The 18851-nt window shown below is 53.0% G+C and overlaps 1 protein-coding gene across 7 annotated transcripts in view; it reads right to left on the bottom strand.

Moving 5' to 3' along the window:
• Positions 1 to 18851, bottom strand: part of CROCC (ciliary rootlet coiled-coil, rootletin) — a 74521-nt gene that overhangs the window by 2876 nt on the left and 52794 nt on the right. For 5 of the 7 annotated variants that reach the window (XM_072609059.1, XM_072609054.1, XM_072609057.1 and 2 more), the window contains 15 exons: positions 18219 to 18398; positions 16622 to 16756; positions 15996 to 16139; positions 15278 to 15516; positions 14466 to 14625; positions 13571 to 13738; positions 12442 to 12817; positions 9288 to 9475; positions 8850 to 8970; positions 8537 to 8700; positions 6034 to 6249; positions 3109 to 3333; positions 2224 to 2373; positions 1781 to 1981; positions 543 to 674 (listed from right to left, as the gene is read on the bottom strand). In XM_072609059.1, coding sequence (XP_072465160.1) covers positions 543 to 674; positions 1781 to 1981; positions 2224 to 2373; positions 3109 to 3333; positions 6034 to 6249; positions 8537 to 8700; positions 8850 to 8970; positions 9288 to 9475; positions 12442 to 12817; positions 13571 to 13738; positions 14466 to 14625; positions 15278 to 15516; positions 15996 to 16139; positions 16622 to 16756; positions 18219 to 18398 — 2799 coding nt within the window. The remainder of the gene's footprint in view (positions 1 to 542; positions 675 to 1780; positions 1982 to 2223; positions 2374 to 3108; positions 3334 to 6033; positions 6250 to 8536; positions 8701 to 8849; positions 8971 to 9287; positions 9476 to 12441; positions 12818 to 13570; positions 13739 to 14465; positions 14626 to 15277; positions 15517 to 15995; positions 16140 to 16621; positions 16757 to 18218; positions 18399 to 18851) is intronic. The other 2 variants (XM_072609055.1, XM_072609056.1) reach the window with 1 other exon arrangement.

Raw genomic sequence — 18851 nt, 5'->3', positions numbered from 1 at the left:
GAGGGGCTGTCAGATGAGGAAACTCTACCAGGGCAAGTTGGCCCCTTCTCTGCCACCTGTCTCAGAAGTTTCCTAGAGCACTAGGAAGGTTAAGTGAGCTGCCCAGGGTCACACATTCAATATTGGTCAAGAGACAGGACTGGAACCCAGGACTTTCTGCCTCTGAAGCCGGCTTTCTATGCACTCAGCACTGATGCTTCCTCTCAAATCTAAGACATCCACAAAGTAACAGTGGGAAGGCACATGTGAGAGGGAGAGATGAGCATGGAAGGAAATCAGGAAAAGCCTTAGGAGGTAGGTGGTCCTTGAATTGAGCCTTGATGGATGGCAAGAGACTGAGATGTCCCAGGCATGAGGGACTCCTAAGGAGGCCTACCTCTGCTCAGACACTCTTTAGTGGCCTCTGAATGCACCAGCCTCCTGGGCTCAGACCCTGCTATCTACCAGGAAGACGACAGCATGGCTTGGACCTGATGTAGGGAGTGCCACCTGCTGTCCCCACAGGAAAAGGGAGATGTGGAGAGGAAGGGAGGGATGTCTACCTCCAGCTGATGGATCTGCTTCTGGGCTTCAGTGAGCTCCTGCTCGGCCCCAGTGAGTGAGCGGTCCAGGAGACCCTTTTCATGATTCAGTCGGATGGAGTCCTCGTGGCTACGTAGCTTCTCACGCTCCACCTGCCAGGAAATCCACATCTTCAGCCTTCAGAAGCTGATGCAGGGACCTTCTGCTACAGCACCCCCCACCCAATGGGCTTAGTTGTTGCCCCTATGAAGAGCTCTGTGCCTAACCAGCCTACCCAGGCTTCAGTCCTTCATCACCAACTGTCCACTGGACATTCCAAAGAGGAAATACTAAGAACCGACAAGTCCAATATCAAGCTCACTATCTTTGACTCTCAAATCTTCCTGTTTCAGCTGATGCTCACCATCCTTCCATCCTAACTCTTTATTGTTCCTCATTCCACATGTCCAATCAGCGGCCAAACCTTGACATTTCGATCTCCATAACATCTCTTGTGACCATCCCATTCTCTCCACTCACACAGCCACCATCTTAAGTCCAGACTCTCATTAGCTCTCACCTAGATTATGACAACTGCCTCCTTCCTACCTGGTCTCCCTGTTCTTGTCCATCCTATATACGGCAGCCAAAGTGATTTTCCCTAACTACTCATCTGACCAAATGACACCCCCCCCCCATTCAACCAACCTCTGTGGTTTCCTATTGCCTTTAAGAAAAACTTCTGTTTAGCTTTTAAAACCCTCCCCAAATGAGCCCTCACTTTCCTTTCCAGTCTTAACGGACATTATTCTCCTTTCTGCACTCTGAGATGCGTCCAACCGGGCTTCTCTCTGCTCCTCATACATAAGCCTTCATCTCTCATCTCCAAGCCTTTCACGCTGGCTGGACTCCCTGCCTAGGGCACACTCCCTTCTCTCCTTGGCCTCACAGGATCTTTTTCCTTTATTATTTTTCTGGTCTTGTTTTTAATTTTCTCTTCTTATTTAAACATCATCTTTCACAAAAATCTTTTCCAATTCCCACAAATGCAAATACCCTCCCTCAAAAATTCCCTAACACTGAGCGGCTGTGTGTATATTTGCATTTCTTTGTTGGCTTCTTTATTTGAATATAATCTCATTGTAAGCAGGGACTGTTTCCTTTTTTACACCTAGAGCAGTGCCTGATACATGGGAGGCTGTTAACCGGCAACTCACTACCATCTGAGGCAGAAGAGCTCAGGGATTCTTTGGTTGAATGGGAAGAGGAAGGGGATCACCTTGTCCAGAGTCCTCTTGAGGGCAGCCCGGTCCTTCTCGAGCCGCAAGGCTGAGCGCTCGGCCTCCCGTTTCTCCCCCTCCAGCTGGGTCAGGGACTTCTGCAGACTGGTCAGGCACTCCTGAAGCTGCTGCTTCTCCTCCTTCACCTTCTGCAGGCCCTGCAGAGCAGTGGTCTCACTCTCCTGCCGCTGGTCGAGCAGCTAGGATGCAGATTAGGGGAAAGAAAGCAGGGGAGGTCGGGGCCTCGGCCCCCTCTGGGGCTGTGAGGGAGAAGTGGGGAGTCTGAGGTATGGAAAATCCCTGCGAGATAGGAGCTAGGAAAGGAAAAGGCAAGCAGGCAGACTCAGCAGCCAGGGGTTAACAGAGTGACTGGTGATGGAGAACGTTGAGCCTCGGATGGAAGAGCCCCCTGCCAGCCAGAGCACGTCCTTGGCCCTCTTACCTCCTGTAGCTGCTGCACCTGGCCCTCAAGGTCAGCCTTCTGGAGCTCCAAGTCTGCTCGCTCACTGCGCAGGGTCTGGACCTGCTCCCCCAAGGTGCTGCTCTGCTTCTTGGCCTCCATCGTGGCCTGGCGGGCAGCATCTAAACGCTCCTGAGGGAGAATGAGGGACTGATGGGGCCCAGGCCCCAGGAAGGCAGAGGAGATGCTCCCAGGGCTCCCCAGCTCTGCCAGAGGGTGTCACTTTAATGTTCAGGATTGGGTGGACCTCCTTCCCATCCTCCTTCCACTCCCTAACCAGGCCCTGGGCCTCTCGAAACCTATCCCAAGTATTCCTCATTGTATCGTCACTTACATACACTGTTACTCCTGTTTCCAGCTGGAACCCTCTGCCTGCTCCCACGGGTCTAGAACCCCTTCCCATTCTATTCCCACTGGTCATCTCTAACATAATGCCCCCCCCCCCCCAGTGTATTCCCATGAACTGATTTCTGATCTAGAACTTCATGGCCTAGTCTCATTGGCCACCTCACTTACGTAGAACCCCCAAATTTGCTCCCTTTGACTGCCTCTCTTACTCAGAACCACATGATCTGTTCCCCTTGGTTCCCTCATTCAGGTCTGTTGTAGGTCATTCATTGTTGGCTTACCAACCTTGAATACCCCAGTCTGTTTCCACTGGCTATTTCTCTAACCTAGAACCCTGTGACATTCCCACTGGCTGGTCCCCTGCCCTAGAACCTGCAGTCTGCTAAAGTCATTCACTGGATTCCTGACCCAGGATACCCTACCCTGTTCCCACTGGTTGGCTCTCTCATCTAGAGCCCCGAGGTCTGTTCTCACTGACTGGCTCATTAACCTGGCACATGTTAGCCTGCTTTGGCTTACCTGGAGGACCCTGCGGTCATGCTCACTGGCTGTCAGGGACTTCTGGAGATGCAGGTTTTTGTCCTGGGCTGAAGTCACAGTGCGGCTGCTCTCCGCCAGAGATGTTGTCAGCCCCTGCACCTTCTCCTTTAGGGCTGCCTCACTCTCCTCTGCCTTGGCCAGTGCTATGTTCAGCCTATCCACGGTTAACTGTAGGGCCCCAGCCTTCAGCTCACTGTCTGCCAGCTGCAAGGAGGAGGAGAGCAATACCAGTCTATTTACACAAATTGTACTATGCTTGGAGCCAAGAGACCTGGGTTCAAGTCCTTCCTCAGACACTGTGTGATCTTAGCAAAGTACTCTACCACTCACAGCCTCAGGTTCTGCTCTGTAAAAAAGTGGTTAAAAACCTTGGCACCACCTACCTCAGAGGCATCACTGTCCAGTGGGTCAAACTGGCCTGCCACTAACTACTTGTGTGAACCTGGGCAAATCACATAACTTCTTTGGGTCTCAGTCCCCTCACCTGTAAAATGAGGGGACTGAGCTAGATCCGAGGTGTCACACTCTGTCCCTACTTGGGAACCAGATTAAAAATCAAGGCCGAGCTTCCCCAGAAAGGTTTCCTGGACTAAGAAAAGTGGGTGCTTGCAAATACTGGGCAACAGATGGTATGGCAGGGCCTAGAGAAGGGCTCGGATAAGGATCAGGGGAATGAATGTGGAATGGAAGGGTTTGGACTTCATGGAACTCCAAGTTCCCCTTGGAGGTCTGAGAACAGGAAGAGCCCTTCTAGAGTATCAGTTCCAACTTCACATTACAGAGGAGAAAATCATGGCCCAGAGATGACAAAAGACTTGTTTGTCCAAGGTCACACAGGAAAACTGGGGTTCTAGCCCAGCTAGTTCCTCTGATTCCAAAATCAATACTAAGGGAGAAGGAGAGAGGGGGAGGGGGCAGATCTGAACTCCTGGGAAGCTGGGTTCACTCTGGAAATCCCAGAGGAGCACGTGCCTAGAAGAGCCAGGGTTCCCATAACGTCCAAAGTCTCCAATTCTAACCCCGATTTAGGGATCTCAGTTCTGCCTCAGGTGTTTATCAGTCCTAAATGGGCCAAACAGGAAAGGCACAGGGAGGCTCAGAGGTAGAAGAGGAAGGGGAGAGGACAGCTTCAACCTTCTCTGTTCTAAAGTCCATTTAGCCTCGTGTTCTCTCAGTTTTGCCACAGTTTCCTCAACTGTAAAGTGAGGAAAATAACAGCACCTACCTGTTAGGTGACGAGATCCAATGAAATCATATTTGTGAGCACAATGCCCAGCACACAGTAGGTGCTGTATAGATGCCTATTTCCTTCCTCCTCTTACTCTTTTAAATTCTGACACCCTGTGTTCTAAGGGCCTCCCAGCTCTGACATCCTGGGTTCTAAGGGCCTCCCAGCTCTGACATCCTGTGTTCTAAGGGCCTCCCAGCTCTGACATCCTGGGTTCTAAGGGCCTCCCAGCTCTGACATCCTGTGTTCTAAGGGCCTCCCAGCTCTGACATCCTGGGTTCTAAGGGCCTCCCAGCTCTGACATCCTGGGTTCTAAGGGCCTCCCAGCTCTGACATCCTGGGTTCTAAGGGCCTCCCAGCTCTGACATCCTGTGTTCTAAGGGTCCTCCCAGCTGTGACACCCTGTGTTCTAAGGGCCTCCCAGCTCTGACATCCTGGGTTCTAAGGGCCTCCCAGCTCTGACATCCTGGGTTCTAAGGGCCTCCCAGCTCTGACATCCTGGGTTCTAAGGGTCCTCCCAGCTGTGACACCCTGTGTTCTAAGGGCCTCCCAGCTCTGACATCCTGGGTTCTAAGGGCCTCCCAGCTCTGACATCCTGGGTTCTAAGGGCCTCCCAGCTCTGACATCCTGTGTTCTAAGGACCCTCCCAGCCCTGATAGTCTATGTTCTAAGGCCCTCCCAGCTCTGACATCCTGTGTTCTAAGGGCCCTCCCAGCTCTGACATCCTGTGTTCTAAGAGCCCTCCCAGCTCTGACATCCTGTGTTCTAAGGGCCTCCCAGCTCTGACATCCTGTGTTCTAAGGGCCTCCCAGCTCTGACATCCTGGGTTCTAAGGGCCCTCCCAGCTCTGACATCCTGTGTTCTAAGGGCCCTCCCAGCTCTGACATCCTGTGTTCTAAGGGCCCTCCCAGCTCTGACACCCTGTGTTCTAAGGGCCCTCCCAGCTGTGACACCCTGTGTTCTAAGGGCCCTCCCAGCTCTGACATCCTGTGTTCTAAGAGCCCTCCCAGCTCTGACATCCTGTGTTCTAAGGGCCTCCCAGCTCTGACATCCTGGGTTCTAAGGGCCCTCCCAGCTCTGACATCCTGGGTTCTAAGGGCCCTCCCAGCTCTGACATCCTGTGTTCTAAGGGCCCTCCCAGCTCTGACATCCTGTGTTCTAAGAGCCCTCCCAGCTCTGACATCCTGTGTTCTAAGGGCCTCCCAGCTCTGACATCCTGTGTTCTAAGGGCCTCCCAGCTCTGACATCCTGGGTTCTAAGGGCCCTCCCAGCTCTGACATCCTGTGTTCTAAGGGCCCTCCCAGCTCTGACACCCTGTGTTCTAAGGGCCCTCCCAGCTCTGACACCCTGTGTTCTAAGGGCCCTCCCAGCTCTGACATCCTGTGTTCTAAGAGCCCTCCCAGCTCTGACATCCTGTGTTCTAAGGGCCTCCCAGCTCTGACATCCTGGGTTCTAAGGGCCCTCCCAGCTCTGACATCCTGGGTTCTAAGGGCCCTCCCAGCTCTGACATCCTGTGTTCTAAGGGCCCTCCCAGCTCTGACATTCTGGGTTCTAAGGGCCCTCCCAGCTCTGACATCCTGGGTTCTAAGAAGAAGGGGTACCAGAAAGGAGAGAATGAGGCTTGGAGGGGCATGAAGAGGGTAGATGAGGAGATGAAAGGACTAGGAGAGCCTCACCTGTCTCTCTAAGTTCTCTGCCCGGTCTCGGAGGGCCTGCGCCTGGGACTCCCGGTCCCCCATGCCCAAGCGGCTCCGCTGCAGTTCACCCTCCAATGAGTGCCTAAGCAGCTCCAGCTTGGTGGCCCGGCTCTCTGAGGCATCCAGGACCTCCTTTAGCCTCCGCTTGTCACTCTCCAGCTTGGCCTCGTTAGCTTTCATCTTACTGATCTTCTCCTGCAAGGTTTGAGCACCAGGATCTGATTAGCACCTCCCCCGCTCAGTCCCCCGACCCCACCTGCATCGCACCCGTACCCCCATCCCTGCCCCCATCCCCGCTTGATCAGGCCTCTGCTACCAGATGGCAGCTAAAGGTGTGGTGCACACAGCGCTGGGGCTGGAGTCAGGAAGACCCGAATTCAAATCCAGACTCAGACCCCATGCAAGTCATATCACCTGCTTGCCTCAGTATCATCACCTGTAAAATGGGGATAATCATAGCACAAGATTGTTTTGATGAGCAAATGCAATAATATTTGTAAAGCACTTAGCACAGCACCTCATACACAGGACACACTTCATCTACTTTTCTTCCTTTCCCCAAACCAGGTCTCCCTCCCTATCACTCCTAGGTTCTCCTCTGGTAATCACCCTTCAGAAAAGGGGTGGTAGCTCACTTCCTCTCTGTGGGCCTCAGTTTTCCCATTTATAAAATGATGCACATGGGACTAAATTATTTCAAAGATCCCTGCCAGCCCTGACATTCTGGGTTCTAAGGTTCTTCCCAGCACTGACATTCTGGGTTCTAAGATCCTTCCCAGCTCTGACATTCTGGGTTCTAAGGGCCCTCCCAGTCCTGACATTCTGGGTTCTAAGATCCTTCCCAGCTCTGACATTCTGAGTTCTAAGGGCCCTCCCAGTTCTGACATTCTGTGATTCTACAATGAACGTGGCAGCCCCAGAAATCATGGCAAGAAGTCAGCCCAGGGGGTGGGGGCTGTCGGTTTCCAAGAATGAGGGGTAGGAGGATGGGGTGGGAAGACCAGCTGCCTCCCTTGGCTTCATGAAGCCAGGCCGAGACAGGAAAGCTGGAGCTGGGGGTGGGGCGGGTTATGGAACTGGGGGGATACTGGAGGTGCTGGGGGAGGGGAGTGTTGAGTAAGCAGCTCTCCTGGGGAGCCGGGCAGGCTCCTCTCAGACATCCCCCCCAGCCCAAGTCTCTGGAGTCCCTCTCCCTGCTGGGTCTGGGTCTGGGCCCAGAGGCCACCCCTGGCCTGGCCTGTGCCCAGCTTTGTTCCTGGCCTTACCCCTCCTCAGCCCCCACACCTGGGACCAGAGCCAGGGCCAGAGATGCAGACACAACAGCCAGCAGAGGCTTTCGGCTCTGCCCAGTCAGGCCAGGCCCTGGGCCAGGGGAGGGGTGGGGGAAGATGGGAGGTAGGGGAGCACCAAAGGGAGACTGGGGGGAAAGGCAGGGGCAGGGAAGGAGGGGAGTCAGGAGAGAAGATGAGGGGAGTGAAAGTCCTCCCACCCACCTCCCTCCTTCTCCCAACCCAACCTGCCTGATCTTTCTCTCCCATTGAACTCTGAGACATCCCCCCTTTCCAGGACTCCCCCATGATCACATGTGGGTATCTATGGACACAGAGAGGCCTACTAGAGAAAAACGTCACCTGGTGAAGATACCCAGAAAGACAGAGTATGTACCCACACGCACAGAGTATGTACAGGATGCCAGACGCAAGTACCCGCATTGTGTGCTTATATTACACAGACAAATCCCGAGATTACATGAGATAATGTCTGTGGAATCCCTCGTCAGACCACGGAGAGCTAAATAAATACGCAGAGCCAGAGCCTCTGACTGTGATGGGACCTGGGAGGCCCCAAGTCCAGCCCAAGTGAATGTGTGCCGTGTGGCCTTTGCTTCAGGATGCCAGCGAGGGGCCCTCCCTGTCCCACCCCCATCCCATTCCACTTCCTGGACGTAGTAAGGAAGTTTTTTCTGACATCAAACCTAGACGTGATGCCCACAAGTTCCACCAAGTTCCCAAGTTCCTCCTAGTTCTGCCTTCTGGGGCCAAGTGGAATAAAGCTAATCCTTCTACAAGACAACCTCAAATATTTGAAAAGCCTTCCCCACCTCCTTCACACACACACACACACACACACACACACACACGGATACTCTATAGGGGTAAATTTTATCTCACTTGATCTCACACCAGCCTTGAGGGCAGGGGCTGTCTTTGTCCCCATTTCACAGTTAAGAAAACTGAGCCACACTCAGGTGAACTGACTTGCCCAGAGTCACACAGATAGGAATTAGCTGAGGCTGGATTTGAACTCACATCTGATTGCAGGCACAGCGCTCTACCCACTGCAGCACCCAGCTGTTCCTCAAGGACAGGGTCAGTCTTATTTTGGTCTTGCTATCCCCAGCATCCACTACCTGGCATGTAGGAAAGGCCTGCTGATTGGCACCTGGGCCAACATGCCCAGACACAAGGAGCCGGACACCCACCTGGCTGGCCCGACGCTCGCTCTCAGCTGCCTGCAGGCTCCTCTCCAGGGTGGCCACCTGGTCCAGAGCAGCCCGGCGCTCCCGCTCGCTCCGCCGGACGCTCTCCTCTCGAAGGACTAGGGCTGCCTGGGCCCCACTCAGCCGCCCGTCTGCTCCTCGCCGCCCTGTGGAGTGAGACCCCAAGCCCAGCTCAGGTCCCTCTCTTCTGGACTGCCTTCCTCTCCCCTGCCCTACCCTCAGCACCCCCAGTGCAAAACTGAATGCAGGGGGGGCCTTTCCTGGGGACTGGGTTGCCTCCGAATCCCTCACCAACCTTCCTCACACTCCACCACCAACTTCTGCAGCTGTTCCACATGGGTGTTGGCTGTGTCTCGTGCTCTTTCTGAGTCGGCCAGCTGTCGATTCAGGGTGCTCACTCGAACCCGCAACTCATCCTATGTTAGGGCAGAGAGGAGGCTCAGCCTCTTGAGGACCACAAAGGCTACCTCCCAACCACAGACTCCCTAGTCAAGTCATGGGGATCTGGGGTAGGGGGTTGGTGGAGGTGGGGAGGGGGCCCACACTGGGAAACAGGAGTAGGGAGAGCCTGCCCAGGGTCCCAAGGTGCCGACCTCCTCTTCTGAGCGGGGAGGCCTTGGAGTCAGAGGCTGGACATGGAGGCGTGGGCCTTCAGCCTCAAGGCTTGGCCTCATGAGGATTCTAGGTCTCCCCTGGCATTGAATGTACCCACCCACCCACCCTGGGCCTGTACCCGTTCCCTCTGGGCATCCTGCAGCTCCTTCAGGAACTGCCTCAGGGCAGCCCTCACAGTCTCAGCATCCAGATCCATGTTGGGAGGTGGGGGGGAAGACATGGGCTCCGGGGAGGTGGTGCAGGAGTGACGGGTGCGCTCAGGGGAGCTGGAACAACTGGACCCCTCTGGAGGTGACTCCCCACTCCCTGGGAGGAGACATGAGGAAAAGATTGAGGGTCCAAAACTGAGCTCCTGATCAAACCCATGAAACAGGTTTCTTTCAATTCACGGTTGCTGTCTAGGCTACCAAACCTTGGTGGGGGGAGAGACACAATACTGTAGAAAGGTGATGGCTGAGGGTCAGGCCCTACTTTTGAAGGTCACGACAGCAGCAGTTACACGCCTGGAGTCAGGAGGACCTGAGTTCAAATTCAGCCTCAAACACTAGCTGGGTGACCGTGGGGGCAAGTCTGTCTTCATTCTCTCTCCCTTCTAACGCACCCATCCTTTACACTCCAGAATCACTTCTCAAAAAGCCAGACTCGATCATGGACACTTCTGTTCAAAAATCTTGCCTGGCTTCCTAGCACCAACCAAGTAAAGTTCTTGGCATTCAAGGTCTTCTCCAATCTGATGCCACCCTACCTTTCATCTCACAGTACTTCCCTCCACACCCTCCTGAGTCCAGCAAACAATGTTTGTCCCACTGACCACCCCCACCTCACGCCTTCGCCCACTACTGTTTCTCATGCCCGGAATGTCCCCCCTTTCCTCAAGTCTTGTTTTGAAACTCCTACAAAGTCACCTCCTCCAGGAAACCTCCCTGATCCCATCTCAGCAGTAACAATGGAGAAGTGACAGATCCCACAGATCCTGAGTCTAGATCCCATTTCTGACACGTGACCATGGACAAGTTTCTCCATCAGGAAAATGGGTTATGATTACACCTGCAGCATCCACCTCATGGGGTGGCTGTGGGGCTCAGATGAGATAATATACAGCGTTTTGCAAACCTTAATGTACCACACAGAGCTGTACTATTAACATGCTTTCCTCTTAGACCTCCCAGAACACTCTGTCTTGGGTTTCTCTCGAGGTAGCTTGTGGTACAGTATATTGGACCTGGAGTCAGGAAGATCTGAGTTCAAATCTTTCCTCAAATACTCACTAAGCTGTGTGACTCTAGGTCAGACATTTAGAAAGTGGTCTCAGCCTCAGTTTATCATCTGTAAAATGAGTCTGATAATAGACCCTACCTCCCAGGGGAGTTGTGGGGATAGCATGGAGAAAGAGCCTTTTAAACTTCAAGGTGTTACATAAATGCGAGCTCTTCTCTAATAAGCTTGTACTATTTTGTATTAATAATACACAGTATTAGAACTGTTTATATTATAATCATATTAGATTATATCATTATATATTATAATCATATATCGTATCATATTATAATCTGCGTAATTAACAATCTACATCAATCATGCATTATTTTGTGGTTTTGTATATGGATAACAATGCGTTTTTTGTTGTTCTGTATATCAATAATAATACATTGTATATTAAAAGAGTATTGTATATGAATAGCAATGCATTGTATGGGAATGCTAACGCATTGTTTTGTGGTTCTGCACATGAACAATAACACACTGCTTTGTAGCAATCAGCTGTGCCTGTGCCGTCTCTCTTTTAGACCACAAGCCGTCTGCAGGGAGGGATGTCTTTCTTACTAAACTATCCATCTCCCCCAGGATTGGCGAGCACACCCTGTGCAGCAGATGCTTAATAGAGCATGAGTGAGAAGGCAGGGGAGAGGGCGACACCTTGTGGCACACAGCAGCATTGCAAGAAGGGGCTCAGGCTACTCGATCTGAGAGCCAGAGTCCTGGGCAGCATGTGCCCACCCCTCTGACTGACCCCGGCACACCTGGACTACCCAATTCACTGGCCATGGACTTCACACCGCCCCCATTGGTCACCTAGCTATCCATGCAGGAAGTTCACATACAGAGGCAGATTGTGTTGTGAGCAGGGCTCTGGGCTGGGAGTCAGGAAATCAGGGTTCTAGACACAGCTCTAGAACCCTCATTATTACTTGGGTGACCTTGGTCAACTCACTCCCTGGACCTCAATTTTCTCATCTATAAAATGAGAGCAGTCCAGCTCTGACATCCTAAGTTCTAAGGGGCCTCCCAGCTCTGACGTTCCATGTTTTAAGGCCTGACATTCTGTGTTCTAAGGGACTTCCCAATGATGGGGTGCTTGAGTGCCTGTGCTTGGACCCCAATTCTAAAATCCCATTTCTCTCTAGCCTTGGAACACTATCCCTACATTTTCTCCCCAGCCCAGGGACAGTACAACTTAGCAAAACAGGACAGCCTGGCCTAGAAAACCTTTCTCTCTCTCTTCCTGATACAGCAGCCAGCTGCACCCTTAGAATTTATTACTTTGAACCGGCTGGATACCAGCTCATAAAGATATTTCCTACTTACTGACCAGTCATATGTATCCTGGACTCCTCATCATGTGTATCCTGGGTTTAGACATACATATACATCCTTTGTTTATCGTGTCTAACAAGACACTGATGGGGAGCAGCTGGGTATTTCTCAGTCAGCCCTGACGTTTAGTTGACTTGCACGTGGCAGGTCTAAAACCACACCTCCACGCGGCGCCCCCTTCCCCCTACTTGGGTTATTTCCCAATGAACTCTGGGTAAAACACCTGGGCAGTAGATATTAAAAGTACATATTCCTTTAAGAACTGACCACTTCTTAACCACACCCTAATCCCACCCTGAATCACCCAGCTAGCATATTTGGCGCATGTTTTACTGTAGTTTATCCTATGTAAACTTTAACTGTACCCCTCTAAGGTCAGAACTCTTGCCTGCTGAAAAGTGTAACAATAAATCTTTGCCACTTTGACTTCAAGAATGCCTGAGTCTGTGAATTCATTCTAGATGACCCTCTCCTGTCCTCAGGTCCTTGAGGGGTCCCTGAATCCCCCCACTTTTCCAACCCCATCACCAGCTCTGACATTCTGGGTTCTAAAGGCCCTCCCAGCTTTGACATCCTGTGTTCCAAAGCCCCTTCTGGCTCTAGATCTGTGGTCCAATGCCCCTTTGACTGGCCTGGCTCAGGCATCTCCAAGCATGACCCGGGCCCAAGTCTGTCACCTCTTGCTGGGGAGGGGATCCTCTTAGGGGAATTGGCGTAGGCCCGGAAAGCAGGACTAGGGACTCTTCCTATGCCCAAGGTGCGGCGCAGGGCTGAGCGCAGGCTGCTCAGCTGGAATTCAGCCTCTCGCCGCTGCCCTTCCACTCGGGCCAGCTCCATCTCGAGGCCCTGGATCCGGCCCTCTGCAGCGCTCAGTCGGAGTCCTAGCTCCCCAGCTTCAGCCTGTGTCCTCTCCAGCTTCAGCTCCAGATTTCGAGCATTGTCTAGAAGCTTCTTCTCCGAGCCCCGAGATTCCTCCAAGGAGCCCAGGAGGCCTCGCTCCCGTGCCTGGAATCCCTGCTCCACCTCCAAAAGTCTCCTCTGAACTGAAAGGAGCTGGCGGTAGACGGATGGAGAAGGAGAGAGAGGAGGTGAGCATGTCAGAGGACATCCTGCAGCTCTGACATTCTGTGTTCTAAGGACCCTCCCAGCTCTGACATTCTGTGTTCTAAGGACTCTATCAGCTCTGACATTCTGTGTTCTAAGGGCCCTCTCAGCTCTGACATCCTGTGATCTAAAACCGTCCCAACTCTGATATTCTGTGTTCTAAGGACCCTCTCAGCTCTGACAGTCTCTGTTTTAAGGTCTCTAGATCAAGGTCCGACATTCTGTGTTCTAAGAGCCCTCCCAGTTTCAATAGCCTATGCTTTATGGCCCTCAAGTCTAGAGTCTCTGATTCCAGCCAGTGGTGGAAGGGAAAGGTGGGAGTGGTCAGTTGCCTGGGCTGCAGCATCCTGAGGGGAGGGTCAGCACAGTGCTAGCTCCTCAGACCCATTCTAAGCACTATCTCGGGCTGAGTTTTAAAAGTCCCTAAGCTCTCTCTATGCAGCCACAGTTCTATGGAGTTAGTGCTAAATATTAAAGTAGGCAGTGAGGGTGTGAGTACACTGGCACACAACTGGCTTCCCTTCCCTATGACCTTTCCATCCCAAGGTGTTGGGGAAAGCAAGGGGAAGCAAGGGGATGTACGGAGCCTGGCCTCCTAGGTCCCTGGTTAGTGGTAGAGATAGAGACTTATGAAGGGTGGAGTCCCTGACCTGGGGAGGGTGGCTCCCCCACTCCACCCACTCTGCTATGGGGGCCACCTACCTCTTGCTTGGTCCCATCCAGGGCAACCTCTCCCTTTAGAACTTTCTGCTTGAGGCCAAAGGCCTCCCTCCGGGCCTCCTTCTCCAGCTGCTGGCTGAGGGCAACCCGGCCCTGCAGCTCCACCAGCTCCTGGGTCTTCTTGGCATTATCACTGTCCAGTATCTTCATCTGGGGCCAACAGAGGGAGGGATGTTCAGGCTGGAAGGGAGAGCTGGGGGCCTGACCCTCCCCTACTCCATCCAATGTAATCTGCTTTGTGGGGACTCTGGTTTACAAACTTCCTAATCCAGGAAGGCTTCCCTGATTAACTCTGATTATCCAGCTCTGACCCAGGTCCCCCAGACAGCCAGCAGGGCTGCTCCTGTGTTTACAAAGCAGTTTACAGCCAGTATCTTGTTGGAGGTCTCATGGCAATGACAGTCATTCAAATCTTACTGAACTGGAGTAAAAGATAGGACGCTGGGCCTGGAATCAGGAAGACCTGAGTTCAAATTTGCTAGTAGGTGGTACAGCCTACATTCATATCTAGTTCTTCTACCTCTAACTCCTGTGGTTTTCCTACTATACCATACAGTCTCATGGACTCAGTTTGCAACAACTGTCCTGCTTACTAAATGCAGGTCTATGAGCATCTCGTCAGATACCGGACGAGCTAATAGCACCGACCTCCCAGTGTTGCTGGGAGCAAGGTTATGTACTGGTAGTAGCTGCTGTACAGAGGGTATGTGACCCACTTCCCCCACCAGACTGGAGGCAGAAGTCTCATCAGAGATCAACTACTCACATTTACAAATGAGAAACTGAGGCTCAGTGAAGGAGGTAAAGGAATTTTGCCCATGGTTTCTCCTCAAGCTGACAGCGAGGCCCAGGGGCCCCACTTCACAAGGCTCTATACCTGGCGCCTGAGCTCCTGCAGCTCCCGCCGGGCATCAAGCCTCGACCGCTCCACCTCCTGCAGCCCTGCCCGCAGCTCTCCAGCCTCCCTACCCGAGGCTGCCCGAGCCTCCTCCAGCAGTGCCAGTTTCTGTTCCTTGTCCTCGTTGGCGAGCTTTAAGCTGGTGGATGTTGGGGTAGGGAAAGGGCAGAAGGTTAGGGACCTGGGCTCTGGTAATTAGAGGTGGCTGCTGGCTGGCCCCTACAAGACTTGGAAGCTAGGGTCACAATTTAACATCCCGACACTTTCTTAGGATCTTGGGGGATGGTACACAATGCTGGGGATGAAGGCTTAGGAGAGGTGGGTCAGTTAGCAGGATTGGGGCTCAGTCAAGGGGATGGGGGTTCAGTGTGGGGAAAGGGGGTTCAGGGACGGGCTCAGGCTTAGTGAGGGGGATGGGATGCTGTGAAGGGTTGGAGTCAGTTAATAAACATTTATTAAGCACCTACAAAGTACTATGTGCCAGGCACTGTGCTAAGCTCTGGGGAAAGTGGTGGGTAAGGGGTGGTGGTGAAGGGTGGCGATTCAGTAAAGGGAAGGACTGAAACGAGAGCTTCTGGGGAGCAAGGGGAGCTCAGGGGAGATGAAGAGGACGCAGTGAGGAGCAGCAGGTTCCAGGGGGGAACAAGAGCTCAGGGGTGAATGGGAAGACAAGGGCTTGGGGGTGAATGGGAGCTCAGTGTGGTGGGGACAAGGACTCAGGGGCAGACAGGGGCCTGCAGAAGGGCTCGAGAGTGGCCCCTGTCCCCCACCCCCAGGCCTCACCACCATACCTGATGCGCTCACTCTCAGCCTTCTTGACGGCAGCTCTCAGCTCCTCATTGGAGCGCCGCAGGGCCTCTCGCTCTTTGGTGCTGTCCCCCAGGCTGCGGCGCAACTCCAGGGTCTCCTGGCGTTGGGCCTCTCGCCCTTCCTGTCCTTCCCGGACCTTCCGCTGGGCCTCTAGCAACTCCCTCCGGAGCCCATCTCGGGAGTCCTCCAACAACCGCAATTGGGTTCTCAATTCCTCAGCCTAGAGGGGGCCGGGCCAAGAGCAGGGAGGGAGAGAAGCTCAGGATGAGGGGCCTTTGGGGCCCCCTAAGCATCTGCCATGCTGTTTGTCAAGGAAGCAGCAAAAGGGATGGGGGCTCACTGAGAGGAATGGGGGCTCACTGAGAGGAATGGGGGCTCAGTGAGGGGAATGGGGGCTCAGTGAGGGGGTTGGGAGCTTGGTGAGAGGGTTGGGGGCTTGGTGAGAGGGTTGGGGGCTCGATGAGGGGGATTGGGGGCTCAGTGAGGGGGCTGGGGGCTCAGTGAGGGGGTTGGGGGTAAGGCATTGGCAAGCTGAGAAAAGGCTGTAGAATTATGGACAGGAATGATGATGGGGCTAGTAAGAGGGATGGGGATGGGGAATTTCACTCCCCCACACTCCATGCACACACACCCCTGTCCCGAGCCCTGCCCACCATGCCAGGTGCCTCATCCCCTCCCTCATCCTCAGGGGTCTCTCACCTCTCGGAGGCAGGATTCTCGCTGTCTGCCCAGATCTCGGGCCTGCTCCTGCAGTGCTTTCACCTCCCGCTCATGGCTGTTGATGGCCTCCTCAAACTTGGCCCGGAGGTCCCGCAGCTCTGCGGTCAGGGCATTCACAGTGCTCTGGAGGGATATGGGCATGCACAGATATGTGAGGCCAGTCCCTCTCCATCCACCCCCTAACTGGACAATGGTGCCCATGTCCCTACCCACTCTCTCTGGCTCATTTCTCCTGCCCTGGTCTAGGGTGGGGATGTGTGTGTGTGTGTGTGTGTGTGTGTGTGTGTGTGTGTCTGTGTGTCTGTGTGTGTGTGTGTCTGTGTGTGTGTGTCTGTGTGTGTGTGTGTCTGTGTGTGTGTGTGTGTGTGTCTGTGTCTGTTTGTGTGCGTGTGTGTGTGTGTGAGTGAAATGCCTCACAGGCGGTGTATACCCACTCAGACTCAAAATTCCCTGAGGAGAGGAGTCATAACTTCCCCATCAGCCTGTGATACCCATGTGAGAGGTGACTGAGAAGACTATCAGCCTCCCTTGGTCTGAGGCCAAGTAAGGACCCAGGAACTGGGGTGCCAAGACACTGGACTGAGCCTCTGCTCTGTGCCACCTACCCGGTCTTGTTCCTGACGGGTCAAGGCATCTCGTTTCTGTCTCTCCAAGTCCATGGATATGGTAGCTAGGCTCTGCTGGGTACCCAAAAGCTTCTCGGACAGAGCTGTTTTCTCTGATTCCTTCAGAGACAGGGCCTGCAAGGAGCAAAGAGAGAGGGGTTGGGGGGCTGGGTCAGTCAGGGTCGACTCCATGAGCACCTGCTCATGCACATGCACGGGGATTCTGTACCCCATCCCCCAGTAGGTCCTGCTGCTCCAGGAACAGACACAGCTCATACAGGAGGGACAGGGAGAGGGAAAGATGGAGACACATGTAGGATCACAGTTTGGGAATCAGAAACACCTTAGAAGTCAGCATGTCCCTTATGGTGCCTATAAAACAGTAAGCACTATATGGATACGTTAGCCGCTACTATCATTATTATTAAGCGAGCAGCGCCTTTAACTTTTCTCAATCTCAGTTTCCTCAACTGTAAAATGGGAAAAACAGTAACTCCTATCTTCTAGGGCTGCTGGCAGGATCGATGCAATGATTCACATGAAGAGCCTGGCCAACCGTACGGCACCAGAGAAGCATATTACATTATGAGCATGACAGCCCCCAGTCTTCTCTTCCCCTCGCTAAATGCCCCTACTTGGTTCAGCAATTTTCCCGAGGTATCTTTGGCCCCTTCACCATCCTGTGGCCCTCCTCTAGTTAGTCTTCAGTATCAAAGTCCTTCCCAATGCAGGATGCCCAGGACTGACCAGAGTATTCCAGGCACAGTCTGAGTAGGGCAGAAAACACTGAGACAGAGAGAGTCCCACTTCCCTGCTCCTAAGGATTGTGTTCTTTAAGCTGAACGAAGGCTAAGGTCACATAAGCTTTTCCAGCTAACATCAGTGGGAGAGTTGGTGGCGTCTGGAACCTAAGGTCTCCTTTTCTCAGAGTCCCTCCCAGCTCTGACATCCTGTGTTCTAAGGTCCCTCCCAGCTCTGACATCCTGTGTTCTAAGGTCCCTCCCAGCTCTGACATCCTGTGTTCTAAGACCCCTCCCAGTTCTGACATTCTGTTCCAAGGGCCCTCCCGGCTTCTAACTTTTCTATGATGGGCAGCTGCAATAGATAGTCAAGAAGACCTGAGTTAAACTCCAACCTCAGACACTCAGTAGCTGTATGACCCTGGGCAAGTCTTCTACTCCTGGTTGCCTCGGTTTCCTCATCTATAAAATGAACTGGAGAAGGAAACAGCAAACCACTGTAGCATCTTCACCAAGAAAACCTCAAATGGAGTCACAAAGACTCAGACACGACTGAAATGACTAAACAGCAAAGATGTTGTTATCCGCATTTGACAAATGAGGAAACTGAGGCATGAAGAGACTGACTTGCTTCAGTCATTCTGCTGCGCAGAGCCAGAAGCTGTTGCCACTCTGGCTAGTTCCCATAACACCACTGGTCTGAGCCTGTTAGGACGGGGCACATGGGGGACCAGTGACTTTCCAGACATTGTCACTGGTGTAAAACACAGTGACAACCTCATTTCCCTGCTGCCCCGTCTTGGGGAACATCTGCTCAGGGAGGCAGGAGAGCGGCCATGGGCCTTGCCTCCTCCTACCTGTTGCTTCTCATTCTCGGCCAGCAGGAGGCTCTCATCCCGGTCCTGCTGCAGGGCAGTGATCTCCTCGCTCAGCTCCTCCTTTTCCGCCTCGAGTCTGGCCAACAGCTCCTCTCGCTCCTGGCTCAGGCGGTGCAGCAGCTCTGTTCGCTCTGCCTCCAGCTCTCGGCGGGCCACCTCCTGCAGAGGGATGGGGAAAGAGGAGAGGCATGAGCGGGCCCCAAAGTCAGGATGCTGGGGGTCCAGTCTTAACTCTGCCACTGATTGGCTGCGTGATCTTGAGGAAGTATACAACGAGTGCTTAATAAATGCTCGACTGACTGACCAGATTGGCTCACCACAGAGACTCACGCAGAGATCTGAAATCTACATGTTTGGAGTCAGGGAACCTGAGTCACAAAGGGAGTTCCCAATGACTTGTGGGATCTGGACCTTGGTTTCTTCATCTAAAAATGAAGTTGTTCAAACTGATGTGTACACATATCCTCTAGAAAAAAATATGCATTGATGTGAGAATGTATTTATGTATACACATCCTTTCTAGAAAAATATTTAAAAATAACATATGAATGTGAATATAGGGTGTATGTGTGTGTATATATCTATCTACCATCCATCTAAGTATTTACCATC

This window comes from Notamacropus eugenii, chromosome 5 (assembly GCF_028372415.1).
Source record: "Notamacropus eugenii isolate mMacEug1 chromosome 5, mMacEug1.pri_v2, whole genome shotgun sequence".
Lineage (NCBI taxonomy): Eukaryota > Metazoa > Chordata > Mammalia > Diprotodontia > Macropodidae > Notamacropus > Notamacropus eugenii.
This window is presented reverse-complemented; position numbering and strand designations above follow the sequence as displayed.